Raw genomic sequence first — 18,215 nt, forward strand, 5'->3', positions numbered from 1 at the left:
GTTGAGGAGGGACAGACCATCTCCAACAACCAGATACGCTCCTCCATGGACGCTGCAGATACAGCTGCACGGACAATTAATACATCTGTAACTATCAGAAGGCATGCATGGCTCCGAACGTCTGGATTTAAACCAGAGATTCAACAAGCAGTTCTCAATATGCCTTTTAATGAAAAAGAACTGTTCGGTCCAGAAGTGGACACAGCGATTGAGAAACTCAAAAAAGATACGGACACTGCCAAAGCCATGGGCGCACTCTACTCCCCGCAGAGCAGAGGGAATTACAGCACATTCCGTAAAACGCCCTTTCGAGGGGGGTTTCGGGGTCAAAGCACACAAGCCAGCACCTCACAAGCCACACCGTCCAGTTACCAGGGACAGTATAGAGGAGGTTTTCGGGGACAATATAGAGGAGGGCAATTCCCTAGAAATAGAGGAAGATTTCAAAGCCCCAAAACCCCTACTACTAAACAGTGACTCACATGTCACTCACCCCCTCCACACAACACCAGTGGGGGGAAGAATAGGTCATTATTACAAAGCATGGGAGAAAATCACTACAGACACTTGGGTTCTAGCAATTATCCAACATGGTTATTGCATAGAATTTCTACAATTCCCTCCAAACATACCACCAAAAGCACAAAATTTAACAACACACCATTCCAATCTCCTGGAGATAGAAGTGCAGGCACTATTGCAAAAGAATGCAATCGAATTAGTGCCAAACACACAAATAAACACAGGAGTTTACTCACTGTACTTTCTGATACCAAAGAAGGACAAAACACTGAGACCAATCCTAGACCTCAGAGTAGTGAACACTTTCATCAAATCAGACCACTTCCACATGGTCACACTACAAGAAGTATTGCCATTGCTAAAACTACACGACTACATGGCAACTTTAGACCTCAAGGATGCTTATTTCCATATACCAATAAACCCATCGCACAGGAAATACCTAAGGTTTGTATTCAAAGGAATACATTACCAATTCAAGGTACTGCCTTTCGGATTAACAACTGCACCAAGAGTCTTTACCAAATGTCTAGCGGTAGTCGCTGCACACATAAGAAGGCAGCAAATACATGTGTTCCCATATTTGGACGACTGGCTAATCAAGGCCCATTCGTTCATACAGTGCTCAAATCACACAAATCAGATCATACAAACCCTCTTCAAACTCGGGTTCACCGTCAACTTTACAAAATCCAACATTCTGCCGCGCAAGGTACAACAATACCTAGGAGCCATAATAGACACATCAAAGGGAGTAGCCACTCCAAGTCCACAAAGAATTCTAAATTTCAACACCATCATACAACGCATGTATCCAACACAAAAGATACAGGCAAAGATGGTATTACAACTCCTAGGCATGATGTCTTCATGCATAGCCATTGTCCCAAACGCAAGACTGCACATGAGGCCCTTACAACAATGCCTAGCATCACAGTGGTCTCAAGCACAGGGTCACCTTCTAGATCTGGTGTTAATAGACCGCCAAACTTACCTCTCGCTTCTGTGGTGGAACAACATAAATTTAAACAAGGGGCGGCCTTTCCAAGACCCAGTGCCACAATACGTAATCACAACAGATGCTTCCATGACAGGGTGGGGAGCACACCTCGATCAACACAGCATACAAGGACAATGGAACGTACATCAAACAAAACTGCATATCAATCACCTAGAACTTCTAGCAGTTTTTCAAGCACTAAAAGCTTTCCAACCAATAATAGTTCACAAATACATTCTCGTCAAAACAGACAACATGACAACAATGTATTATCTAAACAAGCAGGGGGGGACGCACTCCACGCAGTTAAGCCTGCTAGCACAAAAAATTTGGCATTGGGCAATTCACAACCAAATTCGCCTAATAGCACAGTTTATACCAGGGATCCAAAATCAACTCGCAGACAATCTCTCTCGAGATCATCAACAGGTCCACGAATGGGAAATTCACCCCCAAATTCTGAACACTTATTTCAAACTCTGGGGAACACCTCAGATAGACTTGTTTGCGACAAGGGAGAACGCAAAATGCCAAAACTTCGCATCCAGATACCCACACAAACAATCCCAAGGCAATGCCCTATGGATGAACTGGTCAGGGATATTTGCTTACGCTTTTCCTCCTCTCCCTCTCCTTCCTTACCTGGTAAACAAACTCAGTCAAAGCAAACTCAAACTCATATTGATAGCACCAACTTGGGCAAGGCAACCCTGGTACACAACGCTGCTAGACCTATCAGTGGTACCCTGCATCAAATTGCCCAACAGGCCAGATCTGTTGACACAGCACAACCAAAACATCAGACACCCAGATCCAGCATCGCTGAATCTAGCAATCTGGCTCCTGAAATCCTAGAATTCGGGCACTTACAACTTACCCAAGAATGTATGGAAGTCATAAAACAAGCCAGAAGGCCATCCACCAGGCACTGCTATGCAAGTAAATGGAAGAGGTTTGTTTGCTACTGCCATATTAATCAAATACAACCATTACACACAACTCCAGAACATGTAGTGGGTTACTTGCTTCACTTACAAAAATCTAACCTAGCTTTCTCTTCCATTAAAATACACCTTGCAGCAATATCTGCATACCTGCAGACTACCTATTCAACTTCCCTATATAAGATACCAGTCATTAAAGCATTCATGGAGGGCCTTAGGAGAATTATACCACCAAGAACACTACCTGTTCCTTCATGGAACCTAAATGTTGTCCTAACTAGACTTATGGGTCCACCTTTTGAACCCATGCACTCCTGCGACATACAGTTCCTAACCTGGAAGGTGGCATTTCTCATCGCCATTACTTCCCTAAGAAGAGTAAGCGAGATTCAGGCGTTTACAATACAGGAACCTTTTATACAACTACACAAAAATAAAGTCGTCCTAAGGACCAATCCTAAATTTTTGCCAAAGGTTATTTGACCGTTCCATCTAAATCAAACAGTGGAACTTCCAGTGTTCTTTCCACAGCCAGATACCGTAGCTGAAAGGGCACTACATACATTAGATGTCAAAAGAGCATTGATGTATTACATTGACAGAACAAAAAACATCAGAAAGACTAAACAACTCTTTATTGCATTTCAAAAACCTCATGCAGGAAACCCAATTTCAAAACAAGGTATAGCCAGATGGATAGTTAAATGCATCCAAATCTGCTACCTTAAAGCTAAACGACAGCTGCCCATTACACCAAGGGCACACTCAACCAGAAAGAAAGGTGCTACCATGGCCTTTCTAGGAAACATCCCAATGCAAGAAATATGTAAGGCAGCCACATGGTCTACGCCTCACACATTCACCAAGCACTACTGTGTAGACGTGTTATCCGCACAACAAGCCACAGTAGGTCAAGCCGTATTAAGAACATTATTTCAGACTACTTCCACTCCTACAGGCTGATCCACCACTTTTGGGGAGATAACTGCTTACTAGTCTATGCAAAACATGCGTATCTACAGCGACAGATGCCATCGAACTGAAAATGTCACTTACCCAGTGTACATCTGTTCGTGGCATCAGTCGCAGTAGATTCGCATGTGCCCACCCGCCTCCCCGGGAGCCTGTAGCAGTTTGGAAGTTACCTTCAATTATTTATATATGTGTCATCTCAACCTTAAATAGGTGCATACTTAGTCACTCCATTGCATGGGCACTATTACTACAATTCAACTCCTACCTCACCCTCTGCGGGGAAAAACAATCGAAGATGGAGTCGACGCCCATGCGCAATGGAGACAAAAGGAGGAGTCACTCGGTCCCGTGACTCGAAAGACTTCTTCGAAGAAAAACAACTTGTAACACTCCGGCCCAACACCAGATGGCGAGCTATTGCAGAACATGCGAATCTACTGCGACTGATGCCACGAACAGATGTACACTGGGTAAGTGACATTTTCATTCAAGCACTACTGCAAAAAGAAGCAATAGAACTGGTACCATGTACAGAAATAAACACAGGAGTCTATTCACTGTACTTTCTAATACCCAAAAAGGACAAAACACTGAGGTCAATCTTAGATCTCAGAATACTAAACACCTACATCAAATCAGACCACTTTCACATGGTCACGCTACAGGAGGTGTTACCACTGCTAAAGCAACAAGATTACATGACAACCTTAGATCTCAAAGACGCGTATTTCCACATACCGATACACCCTTCGCACAGGAAATACCTAAGGTTTTTATTCAAGGGAATACACTATAAATTCAAAGTCTTACCGTTCGGTATAACGACCGCACCAAGAGTATTTACCAAATGCCTAGCAGTAGTAGCCGCACACATCAGAAGGCAGCAAATACACGTATTCCCGTATCTAGACGATTGGCTAATCAAGACCAACTCGCTAACAAAGTGTTCACAACACACAGAGTATGTCATACAAACCCTCTACAAACTCGGGTTCTCCCTCAACTACAAAAAATCACACATTGTGCCGTGCAAAATACAGCACTACTTAGGAGCGGTAATCAACACAACAAAAGGATTAGCCACTCCGAGTCCACAAAGGGTTCAAAATTTTCACAAGGTCATACAGGCCATGTATCCAACACTAAAAATACAGGCAAAAGTGGTTTTAAAACTCCTAGGCATGATGTCCTCATGCATAGCCATTGTCCCATACGCAAGACTGCACATGAGGCCCTTACAACAGTGCCTAGCATCACAATGGTCACATGCACAGGGTCACCTTCTAGATCTGGTGTTGATAGACCGCCAAACATACATCTCGCTTCTATGGTGGAACAGTACAAATTTAAACAAAGGGCGGCCGTTCCAAGACCCAGTGCCACAATACGTAATAACAGATGCTTCCATGACAGGGTGGGGAGCACACCTCGATCACCACAGCATCCAAGGACAATGGGACGTACAAACAAAACTGCATATAAATCACCTCGAATTACTAGCAGTATTCCTGGCGCTAAAAGCATTTCAACCCATCATAACCCACAAATACGTTCTTGTCAAAACAGACAACATGACAACAATGTATTACCTAAACAAGCAAGGGGGAACACACTCGACACAGCTATGTCTCCTAGCACAAAAGATATGGCATTGGGCAATTCACAACCACACAGTTTATTCCAGGGATCCAAAATCAACTAGCAGACAATCTCTCTCGAGATCACCAACAGGTCCACGAATGGGAGATTCACCCCCAAATCCTAAACACTTACTTCAAACTTTGGGGTACACCGCAAATAGACCTATTTGCAACAAAAGAGAACGCAAAATGCCAAAACTTCGCATCCAGGTACCCACACAGACAGTCTCAAGGCAATGCCCTATGGATGAACTGGTCAGGGAAATTTGCATACGCTTTCCCCCTCTCCCTCTCCTTCCATATCTAGTAAACAAATTGAGTCAAAACAAACTCAAACTCATATTAATAGCACCAACATGGGCAAGACAACATTGGTACACAACACTACTAGACCTGTCAGTAGTACCACACGTCAAGTTACCCAACAGGCCAGATCTGTTAACACAAACAGCAGATCAGGCATCCAAACCCAGCATCGCTCAATCTAGCAATCTGGCTCCTGAAATCCTAGAATTCGGACATTTAAACCTCACTCAAGAATGTATGGAAGTCATAAAACAAGCTAGAAGACCATCCACTAGACACTGCTATGCAAGCAAATGGAAAAGGTTTGTTTGCTACTGCCATAATAATCAAGTTCATCCATTACATGCATCCCCAAAAGATGTAGTGGGATACTTACTACACCTACAAAAGTCAAATCTAGCCTTCTCTTCCATTAAAATACACCTTGCAGCAATATCTGCATACCTGCAGATTACCCATTCAACTTCACTGTTTAGGATACCCGTCATTAAAGCATTTATGGAGGGCCTAAGAAGAATAATACCACCATGAACACCACCTGTTCCTTCATGGAACCTTAACATCGTCTTGACAAGACTCATGGGACCACCTTTGAACCCATGCATTCTTGCGAAATACAATTCTTAACCTGGAAAGTTGCATTTCTCATTGCCATCACATCTCTAAGAAGAGTAAGTGAAATTCAGGTGTTTACAATACAAGAACCTTTTATCCAAATACACAAAAATAAGGTTGTACTAAGAACCAATCCTAAATTCCTACCAAAGGTTATTTCACCGTTCCACTTAAATCAAACGGTAGAGTTACCAGTGTTCTTGCCACAGCCTGACTCAGTAGCTGAAAGGGCACTACATACATTAGATGTCAAAAGAGCACTAATGTACTACATCGACAGAACAAAGGAGGTTAGGAAAACAAAACAACTGTTTATTGCATTTCAAAAACCTCATACAGGAAACCCAATATCAAAACAAGGTATAGCCAGATGGATAGTTAAGTGCATCCAAACCTGCTATCTTAAAGCAAAGAGACAACTGCCCATTACACCAAGGGCACACTCAACCAGAAAAAAAGGTGCTACTATGGCCTTTCTAGGAAATATTCCAATGAACGAAATATGTAAGGCAGCAACATGGTCTATGCCTCATACATTTACTAAACACTACTGTGTAGATGTGTTATCTGCACAACAAGCCATAGTAGGACAAGCCGTACTAAGAACTTTATTTCAAACTACTTCCACTCCTACAGGCTGAACCACCGCTTTTGGGGAGATAACTGCTTACTAGTCTATGCACAGCATGTGTATCTGCAGCTACACATGCCACCGAACGGAAAATGTACATCTGTTCGTGGCATTAGTCGCTGCAGATTCACATGCGCCCACCCGCCTCCCCGGGAGCCTGTAGCCGTTTGGAAGTATATCCTCAACATTTGTACATTTGTAAATATATTACTTTAAACCTACATTTGGTACATACGTATTCATTCCATTGCATGGGCACTATTACTAGCATACACAACTCCTACCTCACCCTCTGCGGGGAAAACAATCTAAGATGGAGTCGACACCCATGCGCAATGGAACCGAGGTGGGAGGAGTCCCTCGGTCTCGTGACTCGAAAAGACTTCTTCGAAGAAAAACAACTTGTAACACTCCGAGCCCAACACCAGACGGCGGACTATGCACAGCATGTGAATCTGCAGCGACTAATGCCACGAACAGATGTACACTGGGTAAGTGACATTTTCCTTACTTTTCACGCTTGGAAATGGTGGAACAGCCACCACATGTTTCTAGGCAGACCTTATGTTGACCCTCTACAGTTTAGTGAGTCCTAGTTTGTTTTAATGGGACAACAGACCTATTGACAGCCGAAGAAGACACCCGCTGCTTCCAGACCTCCAACACAGGTTCCAGCAGCGCCTCGTTGAACTGCAAGAGAGGTTCTGCTGATGTAGAGGCCGGATGCAACGCCTCAATCACCTGCAAAGGCAGTTCCAAGAAGTTTGCTGCCTTCCTTATAACAGCATGAAAAGTGGCCGCCTCTTCCGTATACTCCCCTGGAGATGACAAGTCCCACTCAGGGGAAGTATCAAGGCCACTAGCCGTGTCCAGCCCATGAATACCCTCACCAGGGTCCTCAATTTCTCCTTCCTCCAGGTTTTTGCTGATACTCCTATTCTTCCAGGAGACGGAGAGCACGTCTCCTCGAATGCAGCCTCTCCTCAATCCTCGGCGTCTAAGAACGACGCCGATCTCCGGATCCGTCCGACATCGGGTCAACAGGCGCCACAGGTAGCTTCGGCGCCGAACCAGGAGTCGGATGGAGAGAAGACTGCTTCGGAGTCGCAGAAGGCCTAGACGGCGTCACTGGCCGAAACACCGAAGCCGCTGGAGTCGAAACTCCCGGAGCCGAAGTCTCTGGAGCCACCGGAACCGACACCGGCGCCGAGCCCACGTTCCCCAGGGGGAGAAAGGGCATAAAGGGTGCTGGTCGCAGCAGAGCCGGAGCATCCATGTTAAAGGCCAAAGGACCCGAAGGCCCAGCCGGTGCACCACCTGGAGGCATCTGCTGAAAGATGGAAAACATCGCATTTAAAAATGCGGTATTATCGGCTCCAGGGGCCGGAAAAGCCGGATACTGGGGTGCCTGGATCGAAGGCAACACAGACGCCGGCCTCGACGTCTGCAACGTCGGAGAGAACATTTGAGGCTGTGGAACCTCAAATACTGAAGGCGGTTGGCCCGAAGACCCGGGCAAAGTCGGTGAGGCTGGATGAGAAGGCAACGGCGTCGACGGGTGGGGAGTGACTGTGGGACTGACCTCCCAAGTCTTCCGACGCCGAGTCGATGGCGATCTCGACCGAGACCTCTCTTTACTCGACCGGCGCCGTGATTCTCAACGGCGCCGGGAGTCCCGATGACGCCGACGAGACTTCGGTGGCGAGGATTTTCGATGGTGTCTCTCCTTTTTCTTCGACTTCGCCATAAAAAGCTTGGCCTCACGCTCCTTCAGGGCCTTCGGATTCATATGCTGACATGAATCACACCTGCCAACATCATGATCGGAACTTAGACACCACAAACAGTTGGAATGTGGGTCCGTTACCGACATTTTGCCCCCACACTCGACAGGGCTTAAAACCTGACTTCCTCTGAGACATAGTAACCTCAGAGAAAAAAACAGCCAAAAAACACACTGTAACTGTCGAACAGCAACAGTAGCTCCCTCGAAGATAACCGTTTCGAATGGCACAGAAAAAAGGAAACTCACGTCGGCGAGGACCTCTTATTGCCTGTATGACTTCAGACGGTGTCGCGTGGGCAAATGTGACGTCCTCGTCGACGTGCAGAAGCTAGGAAGAAGATTTCCGTTGAATGCTGGCGCAATGGGAGTATTCATTAGGTGAGGAATCATTAGGTGAGGAATCCACAGGTAGTTGTATCCATCAGAAATAATATATATGTGAGAAAAGGGGTAATCTCAGTTTAACCACGACATTCCCTGAGATGTCATACTTCTGAGTCCATGCTTAAAGGCTGCCACAAATCACCTTTGACTGTTTGGTTTGTTGGTGAGGTACTTTCTATCGCGCCGGAAGGGTTGGGGCTACAGTGGCGATTTGTTGTAGGACAGGCGTAGTCACCTACAAACATAAGTACGGTCATTCCCAAACCAGCACTCTTGCCCAGAGCAAGAGTCCAAACTACCACAGCAGGTTACCATTACCAGTGACCCATTGCTCTTGGGGTGGGACACATATCTTGGCACTGGCTTTTAAAGGCACCTGGAACCTGCTTCACCACGGGAGATACGCTAACTGCTCTGAGCTCATGGCCACTTTCCTGGCCCCCAAAGCCTTCTACTCAAAATCCGTTGCAGGGTGGCACTTGTACAAATGGACAATATGGCAGCTATGTATTAGATGCTGAAACGGTGACAGAGTGGTACTTAAAACTAAGCTGACGCTCTTAAGGTAGCATCACCTTTCCACATTCATCAGACAATTGAGCTGCTCATATTCTTTCCATAACTGGACTATGGAGTGTGAAGAACATTACACACTTTAGATGTTTAACAGGCACTTGTATACTGTGTTGACAACCATTATTAAAGACAAGTCAACTTCTTATTGCCTTTGCAAAAGAAAAATAAAACAAAGGGCAGCCTATTACCAAAGCAGCTTTTCCAAGGTAGATTGTTAATACATGCAAATTTGCTACACAAAGGTTAAATGTGTACTCCTCACAGCTCTACGGGCACCCTCTACTTGTAAAAAGAGTTACCACGGATTTCTTGGTTAACATCCTATTAGCTGATATTTGTAAAGCTGCTACTTGGTTATCCCCACATGTTTGGGTAGACCATTAAGAACTTAGTTTTAAACCTCAGCATCATGTGCGGACTAGCCACCACAAGGAAGAAACTGCTTTACGGCCAGTGTGTATTTACAGCCACACGTGCAAATAGGAAATGGTAACCTGTAAGCATCTGTTCATAGCTTGTAGTGCTGTGGATTCACATGAACGGCTCTCCTCCTTTGAAGCGGGGTTTGATAGCACACGTTTTCACTAAGTACCTTTTATCAAGTAACAATGTGTAGAGCACATACTTGCTATTCTCAGCACTTAACTTTTATTTACTTAGCAAAACAAAAACAATCTAGGGTGAAGCCTGTGCCCATGTGCATAGTGGGCCAAAGAATGAGTCCTGCAGAATCCTGTGACTCGAAGCGTCTTATAAGAAAGTTGTAATGTCGGACTCCAACACTAGGTGGCAGGAGTATGCAACACTAGTGAATTTACACCACTACTTGCTACGAAAAGATGCTTGCAGGGTAACATTTTCCTTCGCTGACTGCTGATTCAACAGTATTGCCTAATTTTAATGTGACTCATCCGTGTTGGATCCCACCATTACTAGTCTCTAATTGATTCTACACGACTGGGTCTTGTGATTAAAATTTGTTTTTCCCAGCTACTGAACAGTCGTGTTACCCCGGATTTTGTCTACCTTACTACTGAGTGCAGATCCGTTCTTTGCCTGTTTCCTTTTATGTGCATAAGAAAGAAGTGTAAAATACATAATCAATAAATAATTTCAGCTTCAAAAACTGCACATTTAAGGTTCTGCTTGGCCAAGTTAATGACTTTCACAGCTAATAGAGTGGGCTCAGGTCTGTTATAGTGCCCAAGGAGGCCCTTTGTAACTTGGTACCATTTTCCTGTAGTCCTTGTTCGCACAAATACATTTGTTCCTGTGAACTCCAGAGGTATATATTTCTGCTAACTAACAGTCTGAATTTCTTGTTTTTCCTCCATTTAGGATGACGGAGATTGTCACTAAAGTGTCCAAGAAGAAGATCGGAAAGCATGTGAATGCACTCGTGTTTGAGCTTTGTTGCAATGATGAGAATGATGAGGATGTGGAGGTGCCATATGTCCGCTACACTATCCGCTAAACTAACACAGACTGACAGGGCATGCTCCATGACTGAAGACAGCAACACGACTTGTACAGATGGAGCTGGGAGAGCAGGATGTGAAGGGAGAAAGAGCGCTGCAAAGCGCCGAGGCTACAAGTAGAGAGACTAATTCTTTCGGCCTCCTTGAACACGGATGTCCTTTACTTAACGCTATCTAGCTACAGTCAAAGGTCTCAATACATGATGTAATTGTTCCTTTTTTCTTGTGTAGTCCCACCAGCTTCTAGTTTGTGGTGTTGCCTTAGAACTAAACTCTTTTCTCATGCAATAAAATACAGTGCAGGTCAGCGAAGGTGTGCTGTGGGCAGGAAAGAACAGGTAGCTGGAGAGTTTTTTTTTTTTTTTTTTTTTTGTAGTGGGAATCGAGATTACTTTGCCTCATGAAAGCATCTTTTGGGAAATATTTTTCAATGGTTAACCCACAGTGGCACCACATGGGGATTACTAACAGAAGACCAGTGCTTGCATCATGTTATTGAGGCACCACAAACTGTTAATGGTGGTGACTTGCTACTCTGCACTCTGCCACCTCTAATTTATGCATCTCTCACAAATGAAGGTAGACCTTGTCCTTCCTTGTCGGTTAGTAAATTTAGTGGTGATGCTGGTGTCTTGATTGAACCTTTTCTCTGCTGCTCGCAACAGACACCCACACCCCCGGAGCATTTCCTTTTTACTGAGCTTGTTTCTCCTCCTTATATATTGTGTATGTTGGGAAATGCACGCAAAGGAACCGCTTTCAAGAAGATAAACGGAGGATTGAGCACCTCGTTGCAGGCCAGTTTTTGGGAAAGTGTGACACCTTGTGGAATGGAATCTTTAAAAACTGCTGAACTTTTAGACAAGTGTTTCTATATCCTGTGTTGAAAACCTAGGAGTCAAGCGAGTGATTTAATGGGAAGCACTTAGTCCATAAGTAAATGAGAAATAAAAGTTTACAAAAACAAATTTTGTTTAGCTTATTTTTTTCTCTGTTTGTTCATACAAGTGTTCTGTATAAACATGTTTGGCTTTATCCTTAAAGTTGGGTGGGGAGGAGAAATGGGGGGGACGTAGAGAGGAATGGTATACCTACTTTTGTTCTCTGCTAAACCTTTCCCCATCAGCACTGCTGTACTCCATGTACTCAGTCAGCCAAAGCAATGTGATTTATTTAAAAAAATATATATTTATGTTTGATGGCATGTGTAGCTGCAGATACACATGCTCTGCATATATCACCATCTAGTGTTGGGCTCGGAGTGTTTCAAGTTGGTTTTCTTCGAAGAAGCTTTTTTAGAGTCATGAGATCGAGTGACTCCTCTCGGTGATAGTGTGCATGGGCATCGAGTCCTTTGTTAGATTGTTTTCTTTCTGCCGTCTGGTTTGGACATGTTCCTTCTCGCTCCAGTAGTTTTTCGGTTCAGTACTATCTGAACTTCTTTTTCCTCAATGTCCGTATCGTTTTCGAACACGTTTCTGACTACTTGATCCGATTGTACCGTCTGGATCGATTAAACACCCTTTCAGGTGCCCACACCCTTCTCGGGCCTAGTGCGTCACAGGCTCATGGATTGGACTCCATTTAGTTTCTGTCCTTAGTGCCACACCAAGTTTCCCCCTACACTGACCAGCATTCAGTGTGCAACCTCTACCTTTCTCCGGACCACAAATAGGAGACCTGCAAGGCAAATCGATCCTTTCGAACAAAGAAGGCCCTACAGGATCAAGGAGCAAGGCTGTTAGAGATGGCGTAGAAGTCTACAGAACAAATGTGCAACCTGTTTTGTGAGGAACAGGCACAGACTGCAGTCTCCATCCGAGACTCTGACCAAGATTCAGATCAGGACAGCCAGATACTCCCTGTGGCGCAGTATATTAGTACACCAGCCCCTTCCCATCAGAAACAAACTAAAAAAATCACAGAAGGCCTTGGGCCTGCCCCTGCCCCTGCTTACTGGCCATGGTTCGACCTGAAAACAAGATCGTCGACTGACCCTCTGGTTTGGTGCCGAAAAAGGCCAAGACTCGCTCTCATGAACAGACTGTTATGCCTGTTTTGGCATTGTCGAAAGATGGAGGCTTCCACTTCAGAACCGAGACTGCTTCATACCACATCGGAGCCGAAACATCCACGCTCCTCTTTGGAGTCGTAAAAACTTTCCCCTACCGATCAGACAACTTTTTCCACCCATATAAAGCATGCTACCACCAAGCTTTTGGAGCATTCAATAGTGGGGAGCAAACTGGTTTCATCTTCAGAACAGGAAGCAGATGAAACAGGCAGACTGATTCTTGAGGTCATGGACTAAAAACAAAGGAAGATTCAAATCCAGAAAGAGACTGGAAAGATTATTGCCTCTCCTCCTCCAATTACAAAGAGGAAACTAGCATTCCAAGAAAGTTTGGAAACTGTCCCTTTACTAGCGAAGATCTGTAAACACAGAAGTCAAAGACTGTACAGCTTTCTCCATCACATTTGTCTTATCTTACCTCTTCTCCACCACCTCATCCTCCACCACCAACAACTTCACCCACACATTCTCATGTTTCTTCACATGGGGATTATATGGGTGACTCCGACCAAATCCCATCCAATGATCCTGATTTGTGTCCCACAAGACTGTCTCCACCTAGGATACCACAGCATATAATCAGGTCATTTCCAGAGCAGCCATGTATCATAATGTACAGATGCACTCTGAGCCGACAGAAGAGGATTTTCCATTTAACACTTTCCTCAACTCACAAACAATATCCATGTTTGCCAATGTTACCGAGCAAGTTAAAACATGCCAATGACACTTTCGGGGAGCCAGTAAAGGCCAGGGTATTGGCACCTAGAATAGGCAAAAAATATAAAGCGGCACCAACCGATCCAGTCTTTATTTCACAGCAATTGCCACCAGATTCCATCGTGGTCTGTGCAGCCAGGAAACTGTCAAATAGTCAGCCACAGGGGATGCTTCTCCCCCTGATAAAGTTGCAAATTCGATGCAGCAGGCAACAAAGTAGCAACTCAGGCTGCAAATCAGTGGCGAATTGCTAACTCCCAAGCTCCTTTAGCCAGGTATGAAAGAGCACATTGGGACGAGATGCAGGAGTTCCTTCAATACCGCCCAAAGGAACACCAGAAAAGAGCACAAGTAGTGGAATAAGGACAAGCCATTGACAAATTAAAAAAGGACTCTGAAACAGCAAAAGCCATGGGAGCCCTTTACTCAACACCTTTTCAGGGCTCATTTTGTAAACCTCAATTTAAAGGGTTTAAGCCACAAACTTCAGAGGCCTCTACGTCCCAACAAAAACAGGGTCAACTATATTAATCCAGGGGATCTTTCAGGGCTCTTATAGCGGACATACTTTCAGATCTAGAGGCAAATCCACTGCCACTAGCGGTGCCTCCACCTCATCAAAGCAGTGACTTACTGTAGGAAGCTGGCTCTGTATTTACTATATCGAAATGAATAACCGTGTGCACAATGTCCAGGGGTTCCCCAAGAAGCTTGACAGTGGCAATAATAGATAATACTAATGCTCTATTTGTGGTAGTGTGGTCAAGCAGTTAGGCTTATCAGAGGGTATTGTTAAGCTTTTGTTGTACAAGCACAAGCAATAAGGGACAACACACACACTCAATGACTTAACTCCAGGCCAATAGGTTTTTATATAGAAAAATATTATTTTGTTAACTTATTTTTAGATCCACAAGACTCATTTAGCAGGTAAGTACATTAAATGAAATGTACTTTGCATAGTAATACTTGAGACTCTGAATAGATTCAATATTGTGTAGTTTTCATTAAAATGGCCAAAAGCTATTTTAAAAGTGGACACAGTGCAATTTTCAACAGTTCCTGGGGGAGATAAGTATGGTACAGTTTCAGAGGTAAGTACAACACTTATGGGTTCAATCCCCAGGGTGTAGGTAGTCCACCGTTGGGGGTTCAAGGCAACCCCAAACACCCAGCACCAGCAACAAAGGGCCGGTCAGGTGCAGAGGTCAAACAGGAGCCAAAATAATGTGGGCACCAATGGAGATAGGGGGTATTCTGGTTCCAGTCTGCTGGCAGTTAAGTACCCACGTTGTTTGAGGGCAGTACAGGGGGGGTTTGGTGGAGTACTGGAGGGGCCCCATGTAGGCACAAAAACCACACCCTCAGCGGCACATGGGCAGCCGGGTGCAGTGTGCACACAGGGCGACGGGTTCTCAATAGAACTCTAGGGAGGGACCCGGGGGTCACTTAGGCGGTCAAGCCACCGACTGGGCAAGGGTGAGGGCTGCCTGGTGGTTGGTTTCTCACAGGCCTGGGGGCTGCGGGTGCAGTGCTTCTTCCAGGCGTCTGATATCTTCGTCCTGGGCATTCACGGTCAGGGAGGTCAGCACAGGGTGGACAAGTCGCCTGGGGTGTCCTATCTGGATAGCTAGTTTCTCTGGACACGGGCGGGGGACATCGAGTGCAGAGTGTTGAGGACTCACGCTTCTGGAGTGAGGTGGGAGTCCCTTTAAAGATGGATGTCTTTTCGTCTTGTTGGGAGAGCTGCTGCCCATGGGAGTTCTTGGTGATGCAGACAGTCCCCTGTAGACTTTTCAGGGGTCGCTGGTCCTGCAGAACATGTCACTTCTCGGTTGCAGGTTCTTTGAAGAAGGAGACAGGCCGATAAGACTGGGGCTAAGTCAGTTGTCGTCTCCTTTTCTTTTCTGCGGGGTTTTCAGCTCAGCAGTCCTTCTTTTGAGGTTGTCAGGAATCTGAAGAGCTGGGTTCAGGGTCACCCCTAAATACTACCTTTAGGGGTGTGTTAGGGCTAGAGGGCAGTAGCCAATGGCTCTGAGGGATAATGAGAAAAACAAGGAGTCACCCCCTCAGCCAGGTCCATGCCTAAGGTGTCCAAAGCTGAAGTGACCCTGTGTGCATGTGCTGAGTGAGGGGTCCCCAGGGTGGCATAAGACATGCTACAGCCCTTAGAGACCTTCCCTGGCATCAGGACCCTTTGTACCAGAGGTACCAGTTACAAGGGACTTGTCTGAGTGCCGGGGTTGTGCCAATTGTGGAGACAAAGTTACAGTTTAGGGAAAGAACACTGGTGCTGGGGCCTGGTTAGCAGGGTCCCAGCACACTTTTAAATCATAACTTAGCATCAGCAAAGGCAAAAAGTCAGGGGGTAACCATGCCAAGTTGGCATTTCCTTACACTCCGATTCGGAACAATCGGCAAAGGAGGTTTCCACGACGAAGAGGAAACACTCCACTACCAGTTCCGAAGACAGAGCCCTTGAGATAAAAAATAAAGGGAAGAGGCCGAAATAGCCGCTTTGATAGGAAAAGAAGGAAATCTCCAAGTCTAAAAAGTTTCTGAAATCCACAAAAAGCTTTGAGAACGAAGTAGGTTTCAGAGACAGAAGTTGAGGAGATTCAACCTCTGCCCATGCTACCAAGTGTTCTAAATAAAGGCATGGAAGCTTCTAAGGATCCAGCCACCTGCAGAGCAGTCAGGCTGAGGGAAGAGAAAACAATATAAATTTTCCTCTAAAGACCCAGTGTACATTAAGGGTACTGTTCTAGCTGATGATTCTACTATAATTTCTATGTCAAGAAAGAGGGAGAACATACCATCAACATTAGGCTGCCCCTAGATGAAAGTAAAAGGACGGAACTTATGGGCCACAGGATGGAGAGGAGTGCAGCAAATCAATAGTGCATTGCAAATTCCAATGCTTTGCTTAACAGACACAAACATGTCTGCATTGGGAGGAGACAGGAGAACTAAAGAAGCAGCTCTCAGAACAGTGCAAAAAGAGCTGCTCATCTGCTAGAGAGCAGAAAAAACATAGCAAACACTTGCATTAATCTGCATTTGGATGTGGTTGTCACTTCTAGTCGCCAATTGATGACTGAGGCAACTTTCAACTTTAACAACATAAAAGTGAAACCCTGAAACCGGTCCCAGGATGCTTGTTTCCGGTCCAGTGAGGACCTGGCTTGGCAGTTCGGGCTGGACTGTTCCCATGAGGAACAGGGTCAAGACTGATTTGCATATAGCTGGGTCCAAATTGGGGTGGCATGGTGTAAGGAAATGCCTCCTTGGCATGGTTGCCCCCTGACTTTTTGCCTTTGCTGATGCTATGTTTACAATTGAAAGTGTGCTGAGGCCTGCTAACCAGGCCCCAGCACCAGTGTTCTTTCCCTAACCTGTACTTTTGTATCCACAATTGGCAGACCCTGGCATCCAGATAAGTCCCTTGTAACTGGTACTTCTAGTACCAAGGGCCCTGATGCCAAGGAAGGTCTCTAAGGGCTGCAGCATGTCTTATGCCACCCTGGAGACCTCTCACTCAGCACAGACACACTGCTTGCCAGCTTGTGTGTGCTAGTGAGAACAAAACGAGTAAGTCGACATGGCACTCCCCTCAGGGTGCCATGCCAGTATAGGTCAGTCACCCCTCTAGCAGGCCTTACAGCCCTAAGGCAGGGTGCACTATACCATAGGTGAGGGTACCAGTGCATGAGCATGGTACCCCTACAGTGTCTAAACAAAACCTTAGACATTGTAAGTGCAGGGTAGCCATAAGAGTATATGGTCTGGGAGTTTGTCAAACACGAACTCCACAGCACCATAATGGCTACACTGAAAACTGGGAAGTTTGGTATCAAACTTCTCAGCACAATAAATGCACACTGATGCCAGTGTACATTTTATTGTAAAATACACCACAGAGGGCACCTTAGAGGTGCCCCCTGAAACTTAACCGACTGTCTGTGTAGGCTGACTAGTTCCAGCAGCCTGCCACACCAGAGACATGTTGCTGGCCCCATGGGGAGAGTGCCTTTGTCACTCTGAGGCCAGTAACAAAGCCTGCACTGGGTGGAGATGCTAACACCTCCCCCAGGCAGGAGCTGTGACACCTGGCGGTGAGCCTCAAAGTCTCACCCCTTTGTCACAGCCCAGCAGGGCACTCCAGCTTAGTAGAGTTGCCCGCCCCCTCCGGCCACGGCCCCCACTTTTGGCGGCAAGGCTGGAGGGAACAAAGAAAGCAACAAGGAGGAGTCACTGGCCAGTCAGGACAGCCCCTAAGGTGTCCTGAGCTGAGGTGACTCTAACTTTTAGAAATCCTCCATCTTGCAGATGGAGGATTCCCCCAATAGGGTTAGGATTGTGACCCCCTCCCCTTGGGAGGAGGCACAAAGAGGGTGTACCCACCCTCAGGGCTAGTAGCCATTGGCTACTAACCCCCCAGACCTAAACACGCCCTTAAATTTAGTATTTAAGGGCTACCCTGAACCCTAGAAAATTAGATTCCTGCAACAACAAGAAGAAGGACTGCCTAGCTGAAAACCCCTGCAGAGGAAGACCAGAAGAC

The 18,215-nt window shown here is 45.7% G+C and overlaps 1 protein-coding gene across 2 annotated transcripts in view; it reads left to right on the top strand.

The window, feature by feature from the left end:
- The window catches only part of UBA1 (ubiquitin like modifier activating enzyme 1), a 293,145-nt gene extending 281,320 nt beyond the window's left edge, over positions 1-11,825 (top strand). For both annotated transcript variants that reach the window (XM_069209518.1, XM_069209517.1), the window contains exon 26: positions 10,718-11,825. In XM_069209518.1, coding sequence (XP_069065619.1) covers positions 10,718-10,853 — 136 coding nt within the window. In that variant the 3' untranslated portion in view covers positions 10,854-11,825. The remainder of the gene's footprint in view (positions 1-10,717) is intronic.
- The last annotated feature ends 6,390 nt before the right edge of the window (positions 11,826-18,215 follow it).

Source organism: Pleurodeles waltl, chromosome 10 (genome assembly GCF_031143425.1).
Source record: "Pleurodeles waltl isolate 20211129_DDA chromosome 10, aPleWal1.hap1.20221129, whole genome shotgun sequence".
Classification (NCBI taxonomy): Eukaryota; Metazoa; Chordata; class Amphibia; order Caudata; family Salamandridae; genus Pleurodeles; species Pleurodeles waltl.